At 37.9% G+C, this 19,372-nt stretch overlaps 1 protein-coding gene across 1 annotated transcript in view; it reads right to left on the minus strand.

The window, feature by feature from the left end:
• The window catches only part of FIGN (fidgetin, microtubule severing factor), a 97,435-nt gene that overhangs the window by 26,550 nt on the left and 51,513 nt on the right, over nt 1-19,372 (minus strand). The window contains exon 2 of the mRNA XM_075711257.1: nt 14,027-14,081. Coding sequence (XP_075567372.1) covers nt 14,027-14,081 — 55 coding nt within the window. The remainder of the gene's footprint in view (nt 1-14,026; nt 14,082-19,372) is intronic.

A 19,372-nucleotide genomic window follows, 5' to 3' on the forward strand; every position in this document is an offset into this window, starting at 1 on the left:
ATCACAGAAAATGCAGCCAGGTAAATGCTTAATAGAAACTCCTATGAACTAAGAGGAGTGACACATAATCAATGAAACTCCTATTAAAGCATTATTAAGATGTAACCTTGTTTATTCTAAGTAATATAAAATGTACCCACTCACACATAAAAGCCATCCATGCACTACCCAGCCTATCACAAAAATGACCAGATACAGTCTAAAGGAAAATGTTCACAGATACTTCAGAAAAAGAAGCATACGCTAAGGCTTCAATATATTTGGTCCAGAAAATAACTTGGATGTTATTAATGTATGACAGCATATATTGAACTTATTCTTTCCAAACACCATTGACTAAAAGTCTCTGTAAATTGATTGCAAGGGATAGCAGTTTACTACTTTGTGTATTCAAATTAAGTTACTGCTTAGCTAAAATATCACATGCAAGGAAAAAATGGAGTTAGTCTCAACATGTGGCTAAATAAGAGAACTTGTTTCATGCATAGCAACCCTACAGACTTATTTGTCTGCTGATTCATGACATATGGCTTATAACTGCAGCATTAGGAGCCATTTATACAGGAAAAGTACTGTGCTTAATTTCACTTTCACCTCGCTAGTGAGGAAAACTACATCAATTTAAAGCACTGCTTACCTTATCCACACTACAACTGAGTCTTTGAAAGGATTTTGCCAACATGGAAATTAAGGATCAGATTTCTTTTCACTCTTATCACACAGCTGTACCGCCAGGAAAAGAACACAGATATACTCTCAGTTTCAACAAAGTAACTTATGATTTCAATGAACCATATTTATCTGTTCAACATTTCTGGTGCCATCTATAAAGTCAAAATTATGCCTAATGCCATCAAGCCTAAGTGTGACAATACAAATATTTCACTGCAAGTACTTTCCCAGCGCAAGTACAAATTAAGGAAATAACGAGCAATTGCAATTTCTGTTGTGGTCAACAATTAACCTAAAGATCGTCACCAGCTTCCCATTGAAAAACATTGGCTGTTACTCAGCTTGAAATCACAGTGAGTTTTTGCTTTGAGGAAGGTCATTCTCATAGGTAGTGTACGGTGAAGCAAAGATAATAGTTGTGTCGTCACCATATGTAATATAATAGAGAATGGTGAAAAAATTCTAATTGTATTTATCTGATCTCTATTTGCAGTGTTGCAAAGTATATCAGAAGATGCAAAACTAGTAAATAACGCAGCAAAAAGTTCCTCAATATAAAATGAATCTCCCCAAATACAGGAACTCAAAAGAAAAAGAAAGCTGTAATGGCATTGCATAGGCTGTTATTTTAAAATTTTGCTTTTGATTTCTACAATCTACAACCTTTTGGCTTAGGCTGTTTTCTCTTTGAAAAAGATACCCCAGTGGAGTCAAAGAATTTCATCATTACTCTAGTTATTTGGTGCTTTTCTGCAATTTTCTTATTAAAAATACCTGTGTTATCACTGTAAGCATCTGAACTCTCTTTGTTAATTTGTTACATGTAAAAAAATGTCTTTCTAAAAATTATTCTCTGCAGTATTTGTTTCTTCACCTGTTCTATGAGAGAATAATGTAGCACAGTGGCATGGAGAAATGAATAAATCCCTTTTGTGGCTAAAAATATACAAATGTTCTTCTTTTATTAGCTTTCCCTTTCTTCCTTCAACCTAAGCCACAAGACATTTTGACTTATAATTTCATTTTTATTTTGACATGTGTGTTTTATGATATTTGTTTCTTAAAACTCTTTCAGAACTCTGCAGAGCTGATACACACATCAACGTCTGCTCAAAGTAACAAAAGTACAATGCAGTGGAATTAAATGCAGTTGTGTTTTGATGCTAAAATAATCTTATAAATACAGTTTCACTGAGTAACAGTGGTGAGAAAATCTCAGGAGGCTCAAGCAAAATCTGTTCGTTTCAAAGATGCAGCCTAAAATTTTGGCCATTTTCTACTGAAAAGTATTCCCCTTTTCCCTCCCTCTCCATGCAAAAGTTGTTCATGTAGAATGGGCTGGTTTTACACCTTGAGAAGAGGGCATCCTGAAGACAGAGAGAGAACAGCAGCACTTTTTCTCATAGTAAAGACTGTAAGGTACAAAGAGGATAACTTTGGTATGAACCATTTGTGGAGAGTAATTGTGAGCATGTAGAAAGAACAAAACCTAGGACAGTGTGTTTTAATCAGGGATGCAGGGGCGACATTCCTAGTTCTAAAGAACACCAGTTCTCACACAGAGCCTGGGACAGTGATTCACTTCAGAAAATGCAGAATACTTTCCTTCCTCCTCCCCATTCTGCACAGTAACTCAGAGCAATTGATTCCAAAGCAGGCTGAAGCCTGGGAAATTTAACAGCTCGGGCATAAATCTACATTCCCAGACCCTTCCTACCTGCTATGATTACTATCAGTTATTCTTATTAAGAAGAAAACAAACATTTCTCACTTCTTGCTATGGGGGTAAAATACTTCCTGTGAGATTTACAGATGGGAACTTACTTGGCAAATATTATTTCTCTCCAGAAATAACTTACTATACTAACACATAAAGTGGGCCAGGTCCCAGTCTCCAGCCTTGAGGACAAGTGGCACAGTATGGAGGTTAGTGGTCTTGAGCCCAGACTTGAATGTATGTCCTGGCTCCATTTAGTTTATATCGTGTAGCCTGGGAGACTTCAGAGGAACAGCAAAACTTTGAAGAATGTCACTGACATTAAGTAATGACAGTGAAATATCTATGCCAACTTCCTATTTATTAGACATTTATTTTTTCATGTGTAAGATACATGGTAGGTCAATTTAAAATACAGTAAGACATATTCCAAGTTTTCCAGAAGTCTTCAATGGAACTTTTCATAGTTTAAAAAAATTACGTCCAAAATAGAGAAAGAAAGATCTATCAAAAAAACCCAGAGGATGACCCCCTTTCAGAAAGGCAAATCTTGAGTTTTATTTTTGCAATGCAAGTTGCATCTACTCACTATTTCCCTAAACTTCTATTGAGATCTCTCTTCTTCCTTCATTGAGTGCACATCTACATGTACATTAGCTGTAAACTAAAAAAGAAAGGAAGACTGTTGGGAGAGGCACATATTTTCCACATCTGGATTTGATTCAAAGGAAGGAGGAAATCAAGAAAACAGGGATACAATAATGGCTTAAAGAACAGAGGGGGGAAATACGATGGACATCGAGAAGAAAATACTAATTTTGATGCAAATAATCATCAGTTAGATGGCATGGTTCATGAATAGACTAATTAGGGAGCTGGATCCAATCAGTAAGAAATACTTTTAAGGTTTGTTGCTCTGACTGCTTGCATTCTTAAACAAAATGGAAAAGTTTGAAGTGCTGCAGGATGTAGTATGAGCTATTGCAGGAAAGCAAAATATGTTGAAACAGCAGTCAGGGCTGGAACACAGATACCAAAATGCATGTGTTCTTTAGGAAAAACAAAAATAGACAGAAAAGGGTGTCTGATGACATTATAGACTGTGAAGACATAAAAAGGGATATGTTGGATAAAACACTCTGGTCGTGTCAAAATAATAGACATAGAGAAAAAAAAAAAGAAGTGTGCTGGAGCAGTCCTAGAAATTATGCATTAAAACTCCCAGATTATATCTGGACTTGGAGGGAATGGGGGTGGCACCAGTATTTAAGGAGGCAGAAGAGGTGAATTGATCCAGACAATAGTTCTTCTATTAGTTCAAGGTTTAAATACATATATGCATTGCAGAAAAATGGGATGCAGTTCACAATGGGTTTATAGAAGGTAATTAATGCCAAGCTAATTTCTTTGATAATATGGCTGATTTTAAGCAAAGGAAATTACTGAATCACCTAACTGCACACCTGCATATATATGATAGGTTACCTTATGCATTAACAGCTGGAAAGTCAGGAATTAGTAAAAGGACTGTAAATTAGTTAAGGCAATACTAAAAAGGGTATAATGACAGACAGTATTGAAAGGGCATCGACTGAACTGGAGGAAGCTTGGTAACGAAGATCCTCAGAGATCAGCTTGCAAAACTTAAATTCATTATTGAATATGAATATGACATAAGAAGTAGGAACACACAGTGGAGACTTGCAGATTACACAAAATTAGGAGGCACCACCAGGAGAAAGAAAAATCAAAATATCATTGTCGTGGTTTAGCCCCAGCCAGCAGCTCAGCACCACGCAGCCACTCGCTCACTCCCCCTACCCCAATGGGATGGGGGAGAGAATCGGAGAAGTAAGAGTGAAAAAAAACACTCCTGGGTTGAGATAAGAACAGTTTAATAATTGAAATAAAGTAAAATAGTAATGCTAATAATAATGATGATAATAATAATGATATACGAAGCAAGTGATGCACAATGCAATTGCTCACCACCCGCCGACCGATACCCAGACAGTTCCCGAGCAGCGATCGCTGCTCCCCGGCCAACACCCCCCAGTTTATATACTGGGCATGTCGTCATATGGTATGGAATAGCCCTTTGGTCAGTTTGGATCAACTATTCTGGCTGTGCCCCCTCCCAGTTTCTTGTGCACCTGGCAGAGCATGGGAAGCTGAAAAGTCCTTGACTAGCATAAGCACTACTTAGCAACAACTAAAAACATCAGGGTGTTATCAGCATTATTCTCCTACTAAATCCAAAACACAGCACTATGCCTGCTGCTAGGAAGAAAATTAACTCTATCCCAGCCGAAACCAGGACAATCATACAGGTAAAATATCATGTTCCATGTAAACACAGGTAATGAACGGCAAGTAGTAGTAAGAAGTATGAGTTAATAGTGAAAAAAAATTGTTACAAGTTGAAACTTAATCACAAAGGAAAGGGAAAGGAAAAAACCTGAAAGGTATAAGCTGATTGGAAGATGGACTTTCACCAACTAATTTGATGTAAATATGGAAACAAGCTATGTAGTTATGAAACAGAAACAGGCAGGTTTTTTTCCAAGAAAGTATTAATGTCATTACACAGTGAAACCTCACCAGAACTGTAATTCTGATTTTCTTCAGGGAAGATTAATTTAAACTGGAAGAAGAACAGGGAAGGGCTATAGGGATGTCACTGGGAATGAAGAGTGTACATTCACAGAGAATAAAAGACGTTGGCTTGCTCTACCATGCCACGACTGAATAGGAATATGATTCCTCTGTAAAAATATAATCAGCAAAGCATATACACTGGAGAGGAACTATTTAAGTCAAAAAGACAACATTGGCACAAGAACAAATAAGTATAAAACAGCCATAAATATATTTATGCTGCAAATTAGAAGATCTGTAACTCCCAGGGCAGTAACATTATTGAACAGCCAACCAGAGTCCTGAAGGACAAAAATAATTAGCTCATGTTAAGACACAGCTTTATCATTTTATATTATAATATATAGTGACAGTAGGGGACTGGACTTTGAGATTCCCTAGGCCCTTTTGTATTTTATATACCCATTTCAGAAGGGTTACAGAGCTGCTCTTAGCCTGTGGAAAACTGGTGGGACTAGGCCAGTGATGAGAACATTAAGAGAAAGACAGGAAATATTAACTTGGTGCAGAGCCACAGTAAGGGATGAACTGTTGCTTCCAAACTGGAGCCAACTACTCTATATGCACCTCAGAGAACAGGCAAAGTCCATTTCTGCTTGTGCAATGTCTGTATGTGGGTATGTTTTAAGATTATTTTGGGTAGGGAAAGGAGTAAATAAAAATAATTATACATTTCTACTCAGTTCTTCAGCATAACTCACTTCCTTGTGCCCAGTTACCTAAAGGTTAAGCTCAGAACAGCATTGCAGAGCCCCCCATTCCTTCCACTCACATGGCAAAACCATTCCTCTTTAGATATGCGCTGCCTGCTTCATTCTTATTTAAATACTAATGCAACTTTATTTTTAAAAATTTATTTATTTATTTTAACTAATAATAATTCACTTGTGCCCTCTGGTTTTAGCACCTACACTGCTATATGATAAAATCCTGTTGGGCTACATGCAGAGACCCCCAAAATATCCATTTTGTAATATGTGTTTTTCTGTTGGGGTTGGGGTTTTTTTTGGTTGGTTGGTTGGTTTGGTTGGTTTTTTTTAAATAGATATCTTCAGATAATGCTTAGAGATTGTGAAAAGTGGTTTTCCTTTTATGAACTTTAAGCATGTGGCAGTGATCAAATGGGTACAGCTGTCCTTTAAGGACATTGGCAATTATTGTCATCATACCTCCTGTTAGGCAGTTCAAATTGCTTAAAACTTTGATAATGATTACTTGACTGCATTTAAATGAAGGTCGTTTACCCTTCCATTCCCTACTTATATAGCGTCTTTCGTGCAACACGCCTCAAGGCCCTTTCCAAAGAACACTAATCAGTACACAAAATTATATTGAAGCAAATAACCTTGTCACAAATTCCATTACACAGTAAAAGCTAAATAAAAAATAATAGCTTTCCTGTCTATGTTTAAAAATATATATCCACTTAGTGTCAAGCTTTTCAAGTAAAAGAGAATGCCACAGAAGAGCATGGATCGTACTGCACAGCAAGGAAATGAGAAGTAAACTATTGCTACAACACACTTAACCAATACTTGCCCTACCTTACCAATACAATAGGCAATTGCAAAAATCAATATTTTTAAAATGTTGGCTCGTGTTAAACTAAAAAATTTTCAACGGGAATTTCAAAGGAACAGCTGAAGCCATGTCCAAGAGGGCCAACCAGCCAGTGGAACAGAAATCACCTTGTCTTGCAATAATAACTGTTTTAAGGCTTGATTGAGGCAAGACTGGCATCAATCTGACATTTACTTAAAGGAGAACTGTAACTGTTTCACTCAGCCTGCCAGTTCAAAAAGGAAGAAGGATTTCTTCCCATAAATAAAGGTAATTTCTTATCTATGTACACATACAACCTCCTACACTAGCTCAGACAAGTGAATGTACTTCCCTTGCTTGCAAGTCTAGACAGGAGAAAAGATGACTGATAACGTCACTCCCACTCCGTAGTGGGCTTGTTGGCTACTTACTGGTAACCCCGACACTGACTGTAAATACAGCAGTCTCCACAAAATCCAGCAGGCTCTTTGAGTTGCTACAAATTGACATAAGTAAAAATATCAAGTTAAAACAGCCTGGAAATTACCTTTCCTCCTAACCAAACAAGTGATTTGATCCACTTTAGTGGCAAACTCAGCCCTTCTCTTGTCACAAGTCTAGGACCGTAACAGAAACTGCAGAAACACTGTGCACACAAGAACCTAAAATGACAAAAATCTTAGTTCACTGATAGATGTAGCATTGTATTTATAGCATTATCTGTGCTGCAGAATATCACACACACCATAAAAGCCAGTGATTGCTCTTGCAGATATGTTCTGTGGTAGTTTCTCCTCTGAAAAAGGAGAAACAAAAAGAAACCAACTGCAACCCTTAAGAGAGAAAACATCTAAAAAATAAGAGGACAAGAGCCACCCCATATCCCATATAATTTAATGCTTTTTTTGGCTGACAGAAATATAACAGGGAAGAGGAAGAGAAGAAAGATTAAATACAAGGGAACACAGTAAAGATGTCCAGAGATGAGAGACTCACTCAAAACTCTTACCCAAGTATTTGCATTATTGCTGATTTTAGCCTGTGAAAAATGAAGAGGTTGAGGAAATAAAATACAAATTAAAGAAGAGAAACAGAACATTTGGAAAACTTATTTTAAAATTAGAGACAAAACAACTGAAATACAAATAAATAAAACTCTCATTGCACAGTAACCCACAAGATGCCTGTGCTTAAAGTGATTAAACAGTCTTTGTTCAGAGAGTCCTGGCTGCCAACATTTATACAGAGTTTGGCATACTATACGGTGATCTTTTCACATACAAAAACAAACACAATTTTCTTTTGGAAGCTACAGACCTCTTCTGCAATTCCAACTGAAATGATTTATTGGCCAATTGACACTTCTTGAATTAATTCTTCTTCAAGTATAACCTAGGAAATTCCATCTCCTATCAGTTATGTCAAATTTGACAGCCTCAGGTGAAATTTCTCCTTTCTTAATTATTTTATTATCCCATTAATTCTCCCAATCCATTAGTTACACTCCCATGTCCCCCTCTGAAGAATTTCTCTTCTTCCTTGATGTCTATACCTTTCAAGAACCTCAGATAAACAATGTCCTCCCTTGGCAATCTCTTTCCTATACCAAATATGTTTCACTACCGTCATTTCCCTTCAGAAACTAACCAGTGCTATGCATCTTTTTTTCTCCACTTCTCCTTTAGTAACAATTCCAGAAGGTAACAATCAAAGTGATCCTTTCAGAGCTAGAGGTGCCTGCTTTTCACTACTGTGCGCTATGATAGTTACATATATGTGCTTCCCCACCCCCTGTCCAAAAAGTACTTTTGAAAATTGTCCATTGCAAACCATATCTTAGCTGTTGCCTACTGTTCCTCTATAGGAGGTGACAATAAAAGGTGAAATGCCCCATATGCAAATTTACCTATCGAAAAAGCAGTGTGTGTTTCGGTGGCCACACTGAAGGGAAGGGCATAGTACAGACACCACTCTCAAAACTGCTGATCCCTGGGACAGGCTGCCCAGGGAGGCTGGGGAATCTCCATTCCTGGAGACTGTCAGACCTCAACAGGACGAGGCCCTGACTGACCTGATAAAATTTTGAATTAGCCCTGCCCTGAGCAAAAGGTTGGGCTAGATGACCTCCCTCCAGCGGTCCCTTCCAACCCAATTTGCTCTCCATGAATCACTTGGGAATTTTTGATCATCACAGAAATACAGCGTAGTACCTCAAATCAGCTGTGTGCCGAATTCCCCATTAGATCTTGTGCTGTGCTATTATTTCCCTTACAGCCTGACACCAGATGCAAGAAGTACAAAGACTGGACCTCTTCTCCCAGCAGTATTGCCAGGAGATTTAGGAGATTATTCAGCTTCTCTTGGGCTGTAGCCATTTTTCCAAATTGTGAGAACAGAGAAGATGGATGGATCACACTGGAATGGGGAGGCAACCTCAAGTAAATATATAAGACAATCATCAGTACAGCAGCCATATCACCTGCAATGGGGTAAAACATGGAACTATCGATTGTTTTGGATAATTCCAGAAGGGTAATGGTCAGCAAAGCCAAGCATAGTGTCACCACCTTTGCCAAATAATCCCGGCCTTTTCTGGAATATAGGTTTCGGTTGGTTTTGCTCCCTCCCAACATTGAGGGCAAAAATGGAGCCTGCCTTCTCTCAGACAGTCGATACATAACTTAGAAATACTGCTGTCAATCTAGTGGAGATTAGAAGTGGCTGAATTTTCACTACTCTGTCTAAATTTTCTTAAGAATACCCTTATTTCTGCAGACTGAATTGGAGGATCATATAATTCATCTTCTTCAAGACCTTCCTGTCCTTTTGCTACTCAGTTATGGCAAATCAAACCACTGTAATACTGTTTCCCCGACACAAGGAACAACTCAGCGCTTTTGGGGACAGTCCCTGCTCACAGCAGTATAGAGATTATTTCAGACACAACTGGAAATGGCTGAGTCCCTTTGGGGTTGGCTTTTGCTAGGCTAGTATTTAATACAGAATAAATATGCTAAGAGCTCCAAGTCAAGTGTAGTACGCTCCAATAAAAAGGAAAAGGAATAAGAAATAAAACTATTAATGGTAGCACAATAACAATAAAAATAAAAACCCACTCAAAAATAAGTAGCAAATCAATTAAGCACAAAACCTAAGAGAACAAAGAGGCGCTCAAGGCTACCAAGTGCCTAATTCTAGAGAGTTCATTCTTCAAGATATTGAGCATCACAGCACTGAGTTGGCAAAATATGTATATAAATCACTGCAAAACCTTGTGTGTTTTCCAGTAGAAATGTGCCTACCCTAAAGTCAAATAGGAATTTCTTGAATTGGTGTTTAGCAATCAAGACAGCAGCTTGCCAAACTGGCTTTTTCAAAATGCTTTTCCTTAGAGAAGATTCACGTTGGTGAAGTCTTCCACAATTACATTTCCTCTGGAACTAATTAAAGGATAACATTTTTCACAATCATATTTTAAAAAGCTGATTTTCAAATGTTGTAGAGATACAATTAATTTTTAGAACTTTAGGCTAGGCTGTCAGAATAATATAACATTGGAAAGTATTTTCAACACAAGTTGAAAATATACCAAAAAATGGGCAGATTATAGACTCTCAAAAGGAGGCCAATATTTGGATTTCTTCTACCATTGTTTAAAATTTTAGAATATGTCTAGACAAGGAATTCCATTTTAAAAATAAAAATTATTTAGAAACATTGTCATATGTCATTCAACTCGAATCTTATCCACTCAGGAAGAAAAAAAAGTTAATGGAAAGTTTTATGGTTGAGGATGCAGTGATTATTTTGATTATCTGGCAATCACGGGTTTTGATTATTTGATAATCACAGAAGCAGGCAGGTTTATTTTTTACTTTGCTACAAATGTAATATATATTATTGCCTCTGCTACAAAACTTAGAGACCCTGACTAAAGGTTGCACATAATTCCCGTAGAATTGTCTTCATTGTTGTATGTCAACCGTCATGCCTCTCAGCTGCTATCATATGATAGATACTCTGTCTTAAAGGTGGTCACCACAACGCAGCCACTTCTGGAGTAGAGTGACGTGCTATTAACACATGGCAGATTATGATCCCTGTGCAGAAGAATGCTGTCTATCTGAAAGTACTAATGAAGAAATACAGGTGATCTTCAGTAAAAGACAAACATGGCATCTTCGTGACAGAAAAAACAAGCCATGCAACTCAAAACTATAAATGTTTAAGATTATAACTACTTATGATCTCACTTACTCAAAAGCTTGTATATGCAGTAGCAAGGTAACCTTACTACACTGTCTGGAGAATTGCTTTAAGATATCTCAGTGGGACTTAGAGCATCCAGACATAAACTGGCTGAACTGTTAACCTGAAAGAAACCATTCAGTATTGCCCTAGAATTAATTAGTTCCACTTTAACACGGAAAAGGGTTTCAGTGGGAAAAGTGCCAGAATGAGAGCCATCAAAACAGACCTCTGGTAATCACCAGAGAGCAGGAGTATTAATCTATCTGATTAATCTGTTGAGCTGTAATAGTTCCTCAAGGGCTGTGTGATGAGTTGGTAAGTGAACCTGGTGTCATTCTTCTATCCCTTGCTCCAGAAGGATATAGGTCTGTACAAGAAAGCTTGCTGGCAACAGCACTGCTTCCTATTTGCCCTGATAGGAACTTGTTGAAAGCAGCTGGATACTTCTCCAGATGCACTAGATGCTACCCTTTGCTGAAAATTTTGCAATGCTTTCACCAGAACCATAGTGTCTTTGGCAACATTAAGTAGGGATTGAAGCTCTTGAGAGGAATAGTTAGCAATGATACAATACTAGAGCTATCATGGAAGCCAATTCTGATATAAGAATAAAATATATTCTGGTAATAAGGTCTGTCAGAAGACGACTCCCTGCCAGGGAAGTAGTAGAGGTTTTTGACAACCAGAGGAGAAAAGCTACAGACTAAATATGATCATAACTGACTGTACAGCTACTGTCAGCCTTTTGCCACGTTAAAGCAGGTGTGCTACATTAGTACACCTTAACATTTTTGGCTTCTGCTGGGTATCTGAATGTTGGGAGCCACTAGGTCTGGGGAGGCAATGAGATTTCACTGTATTTCAGAGAAGGTTCCTGCCCCGTCCCTTTCAAAGAGGATAAACACGTTTATCTCATCTTCTCGTCCCTAAGAGAAAACTTATTAAAGCTAACTAAAACTGAGGTGCTGGAGAAAGCATGATGGCAGGGACAGCGTTATCTACCAACCTTCAGTAAGGATTTTGGTGACTGAGCAGAAATGTTTATGGTAGCAGTAAACTCCTACAAGCATTTGGACTGACACCCGTGGGCAAAAACTAAGACAAATGCCAGTTATTGCCAAGGACAATCTGCAATTAAGAATTTCACAAACAAAACATGAGACAAAGGGAATAGACAGTAAATCATTATCAAACAAACTGAAACAGAGAAACTGGAACAAAAATTTAACATATCAAATTATTCCAAGAAAAGACAAAATGATGCCAGTGACTTAGAGTTCAGAAAAGCTGCTGATGCTGAATCATCAGGAGCCATAATTTCATCTGCTCAGCTTCCTCATGCAGGAAATACTCACACAATTTCTGTCACCTTTTAAAAAGACAGTATTTCCTACTGAACTAAACAGAAACCTATCCTATCTTAATCAGCTAGTCTCCACCTGGAAGCTGCATATGTGTAGAATATTTTTAAAAGGGAACCATGTCACCAAAGGAAGCATCTATTGAGCATTCTTTTACTCATTGACTTTGTATTTTTCCTCTGTGCATTACACACTTTTCCCCTCCTCTGTTGGCCACCTTGGCTCTGGAATCACACTGGGAGTCAATCATTTTGCAGTCTCTGGCCCAGAGTATTGATTCAATGCTGTGAAAGACACCATTTGGTTATAATCAGTAAGTGAACCATAAAATTATATTATCACTTACTTTCATTCATTTGCTCCAGTAATATGACTAAACACCTTTAACTTCTTTCATCACTTCTCTACAGTAGCCATGTCATGCCAGCAAGACAAAAAATAAGGAAAAAAAAAAAGATAAAGTCCAAACAGGTCTTTTGGAGCATGATCGGATCATGCTTTACAAGATGTTCCCCTCTGCAAAACAATAGTAGGCAACCCTTTAATGTCCTTCTTTGAAAGACAAATTTAGTTTCTTTACCTATAATTTTCAAATGGACACATACCATTCTCCTAACCTTTCCTAACAGACTTGTTTCCTACTCTATCTGGTGTCTGTATACTAACACCAGGCTCCCATGTAATATCCCATTAGTCCCACTGCTGAATTCTGGTTTCACCTGATGTCACCTTTCATTACGGCAGGCAATTTAAAGCTCAGGCATTCTGCCATAGCTGAGGAGACATAAAGACCAAAAATTACTTTAGAAAAATTATTTCTTAGAAAAACTCTAGGAAGAATCTATAAGTCTCCTCTCTCCATTATTTTTTTCCCCATCAGCAATTATCCCAAAACCTGAAGTGTTTTCCCATTTGTTTAGCCTCATGTTAGTAATAAAAAAAATATTATTTTCTTAACTTTACAAGCCTGTAAGGCATAAAGAATCTTTTAGATAAACACAAGGTGAATTCTGATAGATCCAATCCCCAAGCTTGGAAATGATAAAAATACAGGTAAAGAAATAATTTCTATCTTCTCTTGCATGGCTACCCTGTGTCTTGTCAACCCAATACAGAAGGGAAGAAGTTAAAACAATAGCAAATATTTCCAACAAAGAGGAGAGGGAAAGGAATTATCATCATTCAATAAAATACTTTAAACAGAAATTACTTTAATTACAGCAGACCAATAAAGATGGAAAAACAAGCAGTCCAAATAGCATGTTGATGGATCTCAAATTTTTTCTCTGGCAGAACCTAGTAAAAGAATGTGCTAATTACTTTGCTTTATACTGTTCAATCATTCTATGTTTGTAACTCTATAATGAAAGGATGTACCTGGTGGAATTAAGTCCCAAGTCCAAGAGTCTTTACTGGACAATCTGTAGACCTGAATTATGAATTACTCTACCAATGAACCAAGGCTTGCCTTTTTGTGGAGGCTCAACACAAGACACTGAAGAGGCCAGAAAGTACCACCTGAAACAGTTATCATCCTAACTGCAAAGGATAATGAAAATAAAATCTTCCTTTGGTGTAAAGAGCAAAAATAATATTATAAAGATATGTCTTGAAACACAAGCCAAACATTTCATATGAAATTGTTCCCGTCTATTGTTAACTTCAAATGAAGTAGATCTAGGACACCTTCTTCTTCCTCACTTTTGACATTCTCTTAAACACATCAAATTCAAATCATGAGAATCCCATATGTATGAGAATGGGAACAGTAGCTTCTAAGTGGAGAGAAATAACTCTGAAGGAGGAAAAAAATAAGTTCCCTTACCCCAAGATGAATCCTTTAGTCTCTCTTCCTCAATTCCATCCTTCTTAAGATGAAGCTTGGAAGAAGAATCCATAGTTAGATGGATACAACAAGTTACTCCCACCCATTAAAACGTATCTTTCAGCAAAAGAGAATTCAAGGGAAGAGTGAAAATGGTTTGAGGTTGAGCTGAAAGTTAGCTTTATAGCAGCCGGTTAAGAAGTCAAATCCAAACAACCTCTTCTCTCTTGCTTTTATCAGAACATAATCTGAGGAATGTTGTAGATCAGAGACTCAAACAAAGGAATTTTGAACCCTTGATATGCCTAAACAACTTGTCTTATCTAACTGAGAAGCAGCGGGGTAAATTTTTGTAGTAAGTCGTACTCTTTGCCTAAGTATTTGTAAAGTGGTCATATTCAAATTTGAATAACCCATTTAAATAACAAGTTCTTTGGGATCCTTAGGGTTGGATGAAAGTCTAGAATGACAGTATTTAGCTAATGCCTACAGAGAAATTATGTGGAAGGGCTGTGGGGAACTAAAGTTTATAGCCGGCAAGATTTGGGACTTGGACACTGTATTATGCCAAGTCCCACATATGAGTCATTTCATTCTTTCCTCTGGATGACTGATTAACCCCATTCCACTACAGCAGCAGCAAGTTGTAAGATACCTTATAAGTGCACCAAGCTGTTCCCAGTGCTATTGCCAAACAAAGTAAGAATATTTTCTTTGATGTGAGGAAAAGTTACATTCCTTCCTCCTTCAATTGCTAGCAGTGTTGAAAAACTACTTAGGTGAATGGCTAGATGTCACTAAAATCTTGTTACACGACATATCACAAATCTCATTCAGATCAAGCAACAGAGATATGGAGATCAGTGGGGGCAGAAAATAAGGAAAAAGAAAAGAGAAAAAGTGAAAGAGAGAAAGACATGAATAAAGCACTTTCATGAACTCTTTCTTGCTTGTCAGCAGAGCCTTAAGCACATCGAGAGTATTTTAAGTGTCCCATCAGGGAGAGATGATTACTAAGAGAAGGGTATGTGAAAAAATATACGTGAAAGATATTTTGTGTCTGTCCACTGTTAGGAGGGCTGGAAGCGCGATGACGCAGGCACTGGGCAAATGACCTAGTCTCAGAATTTCTCCACTCAGAATCTGTGATGGCAACAGATCTGCCTTTCAACAACCACTTCATTTTCTTGGTTATTGCCCAAAATGTTTTCCAATCTAAGCCATGTTTTCTAACAAATCTGTAAAGTTTCAGAGTGCTACAGAAAGCATTACAGAAATGCAAATCATACTACTGGTTAATGCAGTTTCTATAAGTAGCAGTCGTAATAAATAATTGAAATAATATGTACTCCTAATTCACAGTGAAGGGAAAAAGCCCTACTGCACCTGGCTGACAGAACTACAGATACTGCTGAAGACAGGAACATTACACTTTAGTATTGGAGATGTACAATGGCTTTAACTGAAGACCAAATCCTAGCTGGCTAGAAAAGAATAACATTACAGCTCAGCTGTGTCTGAGAATCCATGATAATTTATTGTAATCCAACAAATAATATTTAAACAAATGTTATTCAAAAGCATTAGCTTCTCTGAAGATTCATAATATACCAAGTTGTTGTCCTTCCCTATTTATGTGCTATAGGTATTGTAATAGCTCTTGTACTTCATAGCATCGTTTTCCCCAAAGGTCTCAATAGTATGAACTGTACCTCTTCCAAACTGTAGTGGTCCCAGAAATTACTGCTCATTTGCCAAGGCCCTGTTGACAATCCTCCACTCTAGGAATCCTTTCAAACTGCTTTGCGCTGTCTGGACAACATTTGTTAATTATGGGGGAAAAAAAAGATGTTTTATTTTACCTGCACTATTGTTGCAGAAACAGCTATCTTAGCCAGTTACCACACTGGACTTCCTGAAAACAGACCAAAAAAACCAAGAGATGCTGTCTCCTCTGCTCTGTGCAAACATACACACACACAAAAACCCCTGTTCTGTTTGCAGTAAATAATTAAGAGGTGAATTACATATTTTTAATAGACTATTTTCTAATAATTGTTAAAATAGTGGGGGGTGGGGGAACCCACTCTCCAAATTCAATGGGATAACAATCTTTCCCTTGGACCCTGAGGTTATCCCTTGAAGTTACAAAAGCAAAAACCCCAGAGACCTAGCAAACAAATTTATCACATTATTGTTGGCATCAAAACAGAGGAATTTTTAATCTATTTCAGCTGAAATCATATGATCCAGTAGCCTGGGGGAAGAGATATTAATAGCAGTCAGGGCAAAGAGGAGAAGACAGCAATTTTCCTCAGCCCAGAGCCAGGCAGCAGGTTCTCCACAGCTTTTCTCCACCATCCACCCGAGCACATGGGGCCAGAGGGGTGGAAAGCCCAGTGGCGGTGGGCTCGCAGAGGTAGCGTTGGGCATCAGGGCTTGGTGGTTTCTGACAGCCCACCCCAACGACAGCTAAGGAACCCACACCACGGCCCTCCTGACACCAGCCAACCCAACTTTTAATCACATTTGAAGAGCTTTTAGGCTACTTCTGCAACAGACTGTGTGCTATTGTGCTCAGGATTGGAAAAGAGGATGGAGACAGCACTGAAAAAAGTAAATTGGCTATGAGCAAGTCCCTATCTCCTATTTGGTGTCAATAACATACTCCTTTAATGAGGGGCAGGAGAGAAGAAAAAAAACAAAACAACAAAGGAAGATGGAGAAATGGCTTTCATCAACAGAAATGCATACATGAGCCAACAAGCTGAATAATCACAAAATGGGGAAAACCCCTGATCCAAGCATTAATAATTGAATTAGTATTCATTGAAATAACATTGATTTTAATTAATCTATTTCACATCACTGTTCATATCCTATGTGTTTTCTATTACAGCTTAAAAAGCATTAGTGTATGAGCCTTCTAAGTACTCACATCTTTAAAAATAACAAAAAGGAGACACAAAATTGCCAAATAAATACTTTTAAAAAGCCTCAGATAGTCAATAAAGAAAAATGAAATGTAATTGCTTGTCAATGTGCATTACTAATATGGAATACACTAGCATGTTGCCAGCTGTATTATAAACATAATTTGATTCACTGGAACTTCAGTATATTAAAATATTGGTGAAAGCTGCATCAGCCACCAAAGTATATACTTACCAGCTTGTATTTGCACAATACGGTATCTGGCAATGTTAGGTGACTGACTGAAGCAGAACATTTTTCATTTATTCTGCTGCTCTGCTCTGAGCTCATCCAAAATACACAGGAACAAAAAACGTACATGTTTCTGTCTGAAGTAGGCCCAACAGATCGATAGAGAATATCTATGTCCATCACAGAGCTTTGCTGGAGATGATGCAGAACAAGATGCATTTCTAAAGGAAGCTCCAAGAGCCACTGTAATTCCTAAAGCTCTGTGCACCACAGCCAGCCAGAGCCAGTACGCAAGAACTGTGCTTCTGTGCTTTAGGACATCATTTCTCTTTTTCATGTTGGGTAATGTTGACGCTCTGGCCTTGGCCCTTCAGCAAGGTCCTTTACCAGTGGGTCCCTACCAAGATGGATAAAAGATATGGAAGAGAGATGCATAGGCAAATGCAATTTGATAGAGAGCAGCAAGACCAGTCCGAGCTGCCTGGTATACTAAAATGATTTTATAAAGAGATTAAAAAAAATATGCCCCTCTTTACATTCTCTTGTCATTACCCATTATGTCATAGTGATATAGTGAATCCACAATTATTGTTACTATTTATTTTATTTTGTTTACTTATTTTGACAACATATTGAAGAAATTTCTGACTTCGGATGCAGTCTGATGTTCTCCTATCTAGCCGGGGTAACGACAAATCAGAGATATGACAGTCCAAGCACTTGTTTTTTAAATGAGGTTTTTTGCTTCCTATAGGTCTCTAATTAAGCTCAGTCAATTTTTATTAGTTTCCACAGGTTCAGATTTCATTGCAAGGCAATCAAAATACTTTAAATCTTTTCACTGTCAGTCATCTGTCTTTGCCCAAGAGAGCCTTTCACATCACAGCTTTTACCTTATTCTCCAACAATGCTCATACTTGTTCTCTTAATTGATACTTGTTTACACTAACAATTTCTGCTATGTGTGAAATACTTTCATGTGTAAAATAAACTGTAAGTAGCATTTCTCCATCTCCACCCCAAACTCATTATCTAAATGCTACAGGTTACTCCACGTTTCTGTATACACAAAACACAGAAGTGGTGGTTTTCTTATTTAGTAACAGTTGTGGTCACCTTAGGTGTGCCGGCAGTTCAGCAAGGGGCACAGCCTGCCACTGCACATTATCACAGGATAATAGGACAGAAGAATTTACATTCCAGATACCTTTCCAAAAAATACCATAATTGGCTTATCAACAGTGCTCAACAAAGTGCAATATAAAGCTCAGGCACAAGCTTATTTTATATACGCATACCTATCTAAATATATAGTTGTATAGATACCTATCTATATTTTTTTTTCCACATCATGTGCAATATTGAAATATGTTATCATTTCCAATGGCATTACACACCTTGCACCAGCCTGCAGTATGTAGATACAATAAGCACTATCCCTTAAACCACAGAAATCTTTGCACACCATGTCTGTAAACAACCTCAGTGCACTTCAGTTTCCACAGAAGTATGTATTTGTTAAAGCTTTTTTACCTGAAAAAGAAAAACACTAATAGCACCATGGGAGTTTCAAGAAAGGCAGGCAAATTATGATCACATTTACCATCTAATTTGCTCTCTGAGGCTTGTTCAAACAGTGCAAACATTGTGCTCCTCTTCTTCATTTGTTCTGACAAGCAGGATGACAACTAATCACCATCAAGAGCTTTCCCACTCTCCAGGCCCCCGTTTTCTGTTTATCCAATTTGATGCCTTCCAGCCAAGGAAACTGTTAGCCTTCCCTGCCACGCCAACTGAGAAGGCCAGCTCTCCAAGGCCGGATTTCAACTAGAAGTCTTGTAGGGTGTGAATCCACAGTGCTAAGCAGGAATAAAACGAGCCCTTTCTGCGCGTGGCGGTGCGATCCACCAGTAGTGGGTTCTGTATAGGGTGACTAAAACACCCAAAGGAGGCAAAGAAGGTTGAAGACTGACCCAGAAAAAGGAGCCCGAGGAAAGGAGAGGCAACCTCTACCCTCTTCCTTCGTTTTCCCCAAAAGGCAGATCTCTGATCTACCAAAGCATTACCATGCAAGTCCTAAAATGTGCAAAAATAAGGAGAGAAAAAAAAAAAATGGTGGGGGTTGGGGGGAAAGCTTGGAGAATACTGGAAATTTACTTCAAGGATGTCTGTCCTTTGATA

This window comes from Pelecanus crispus, chromosome 5, assembly GCF_030463565.1.
Source record: "Pelecanus crispus isolate bPelCri1 chromosome 5, bPelCri1.pri, whole genome shotgun sequence".
Taxonomy (NCBI): domain Eukaryota; kingdom Metazoa; phylum Chordata; class Aves; order Pelecaniformes; family Pelecanidae; genus Pelecanus; species Pelecanus crispus.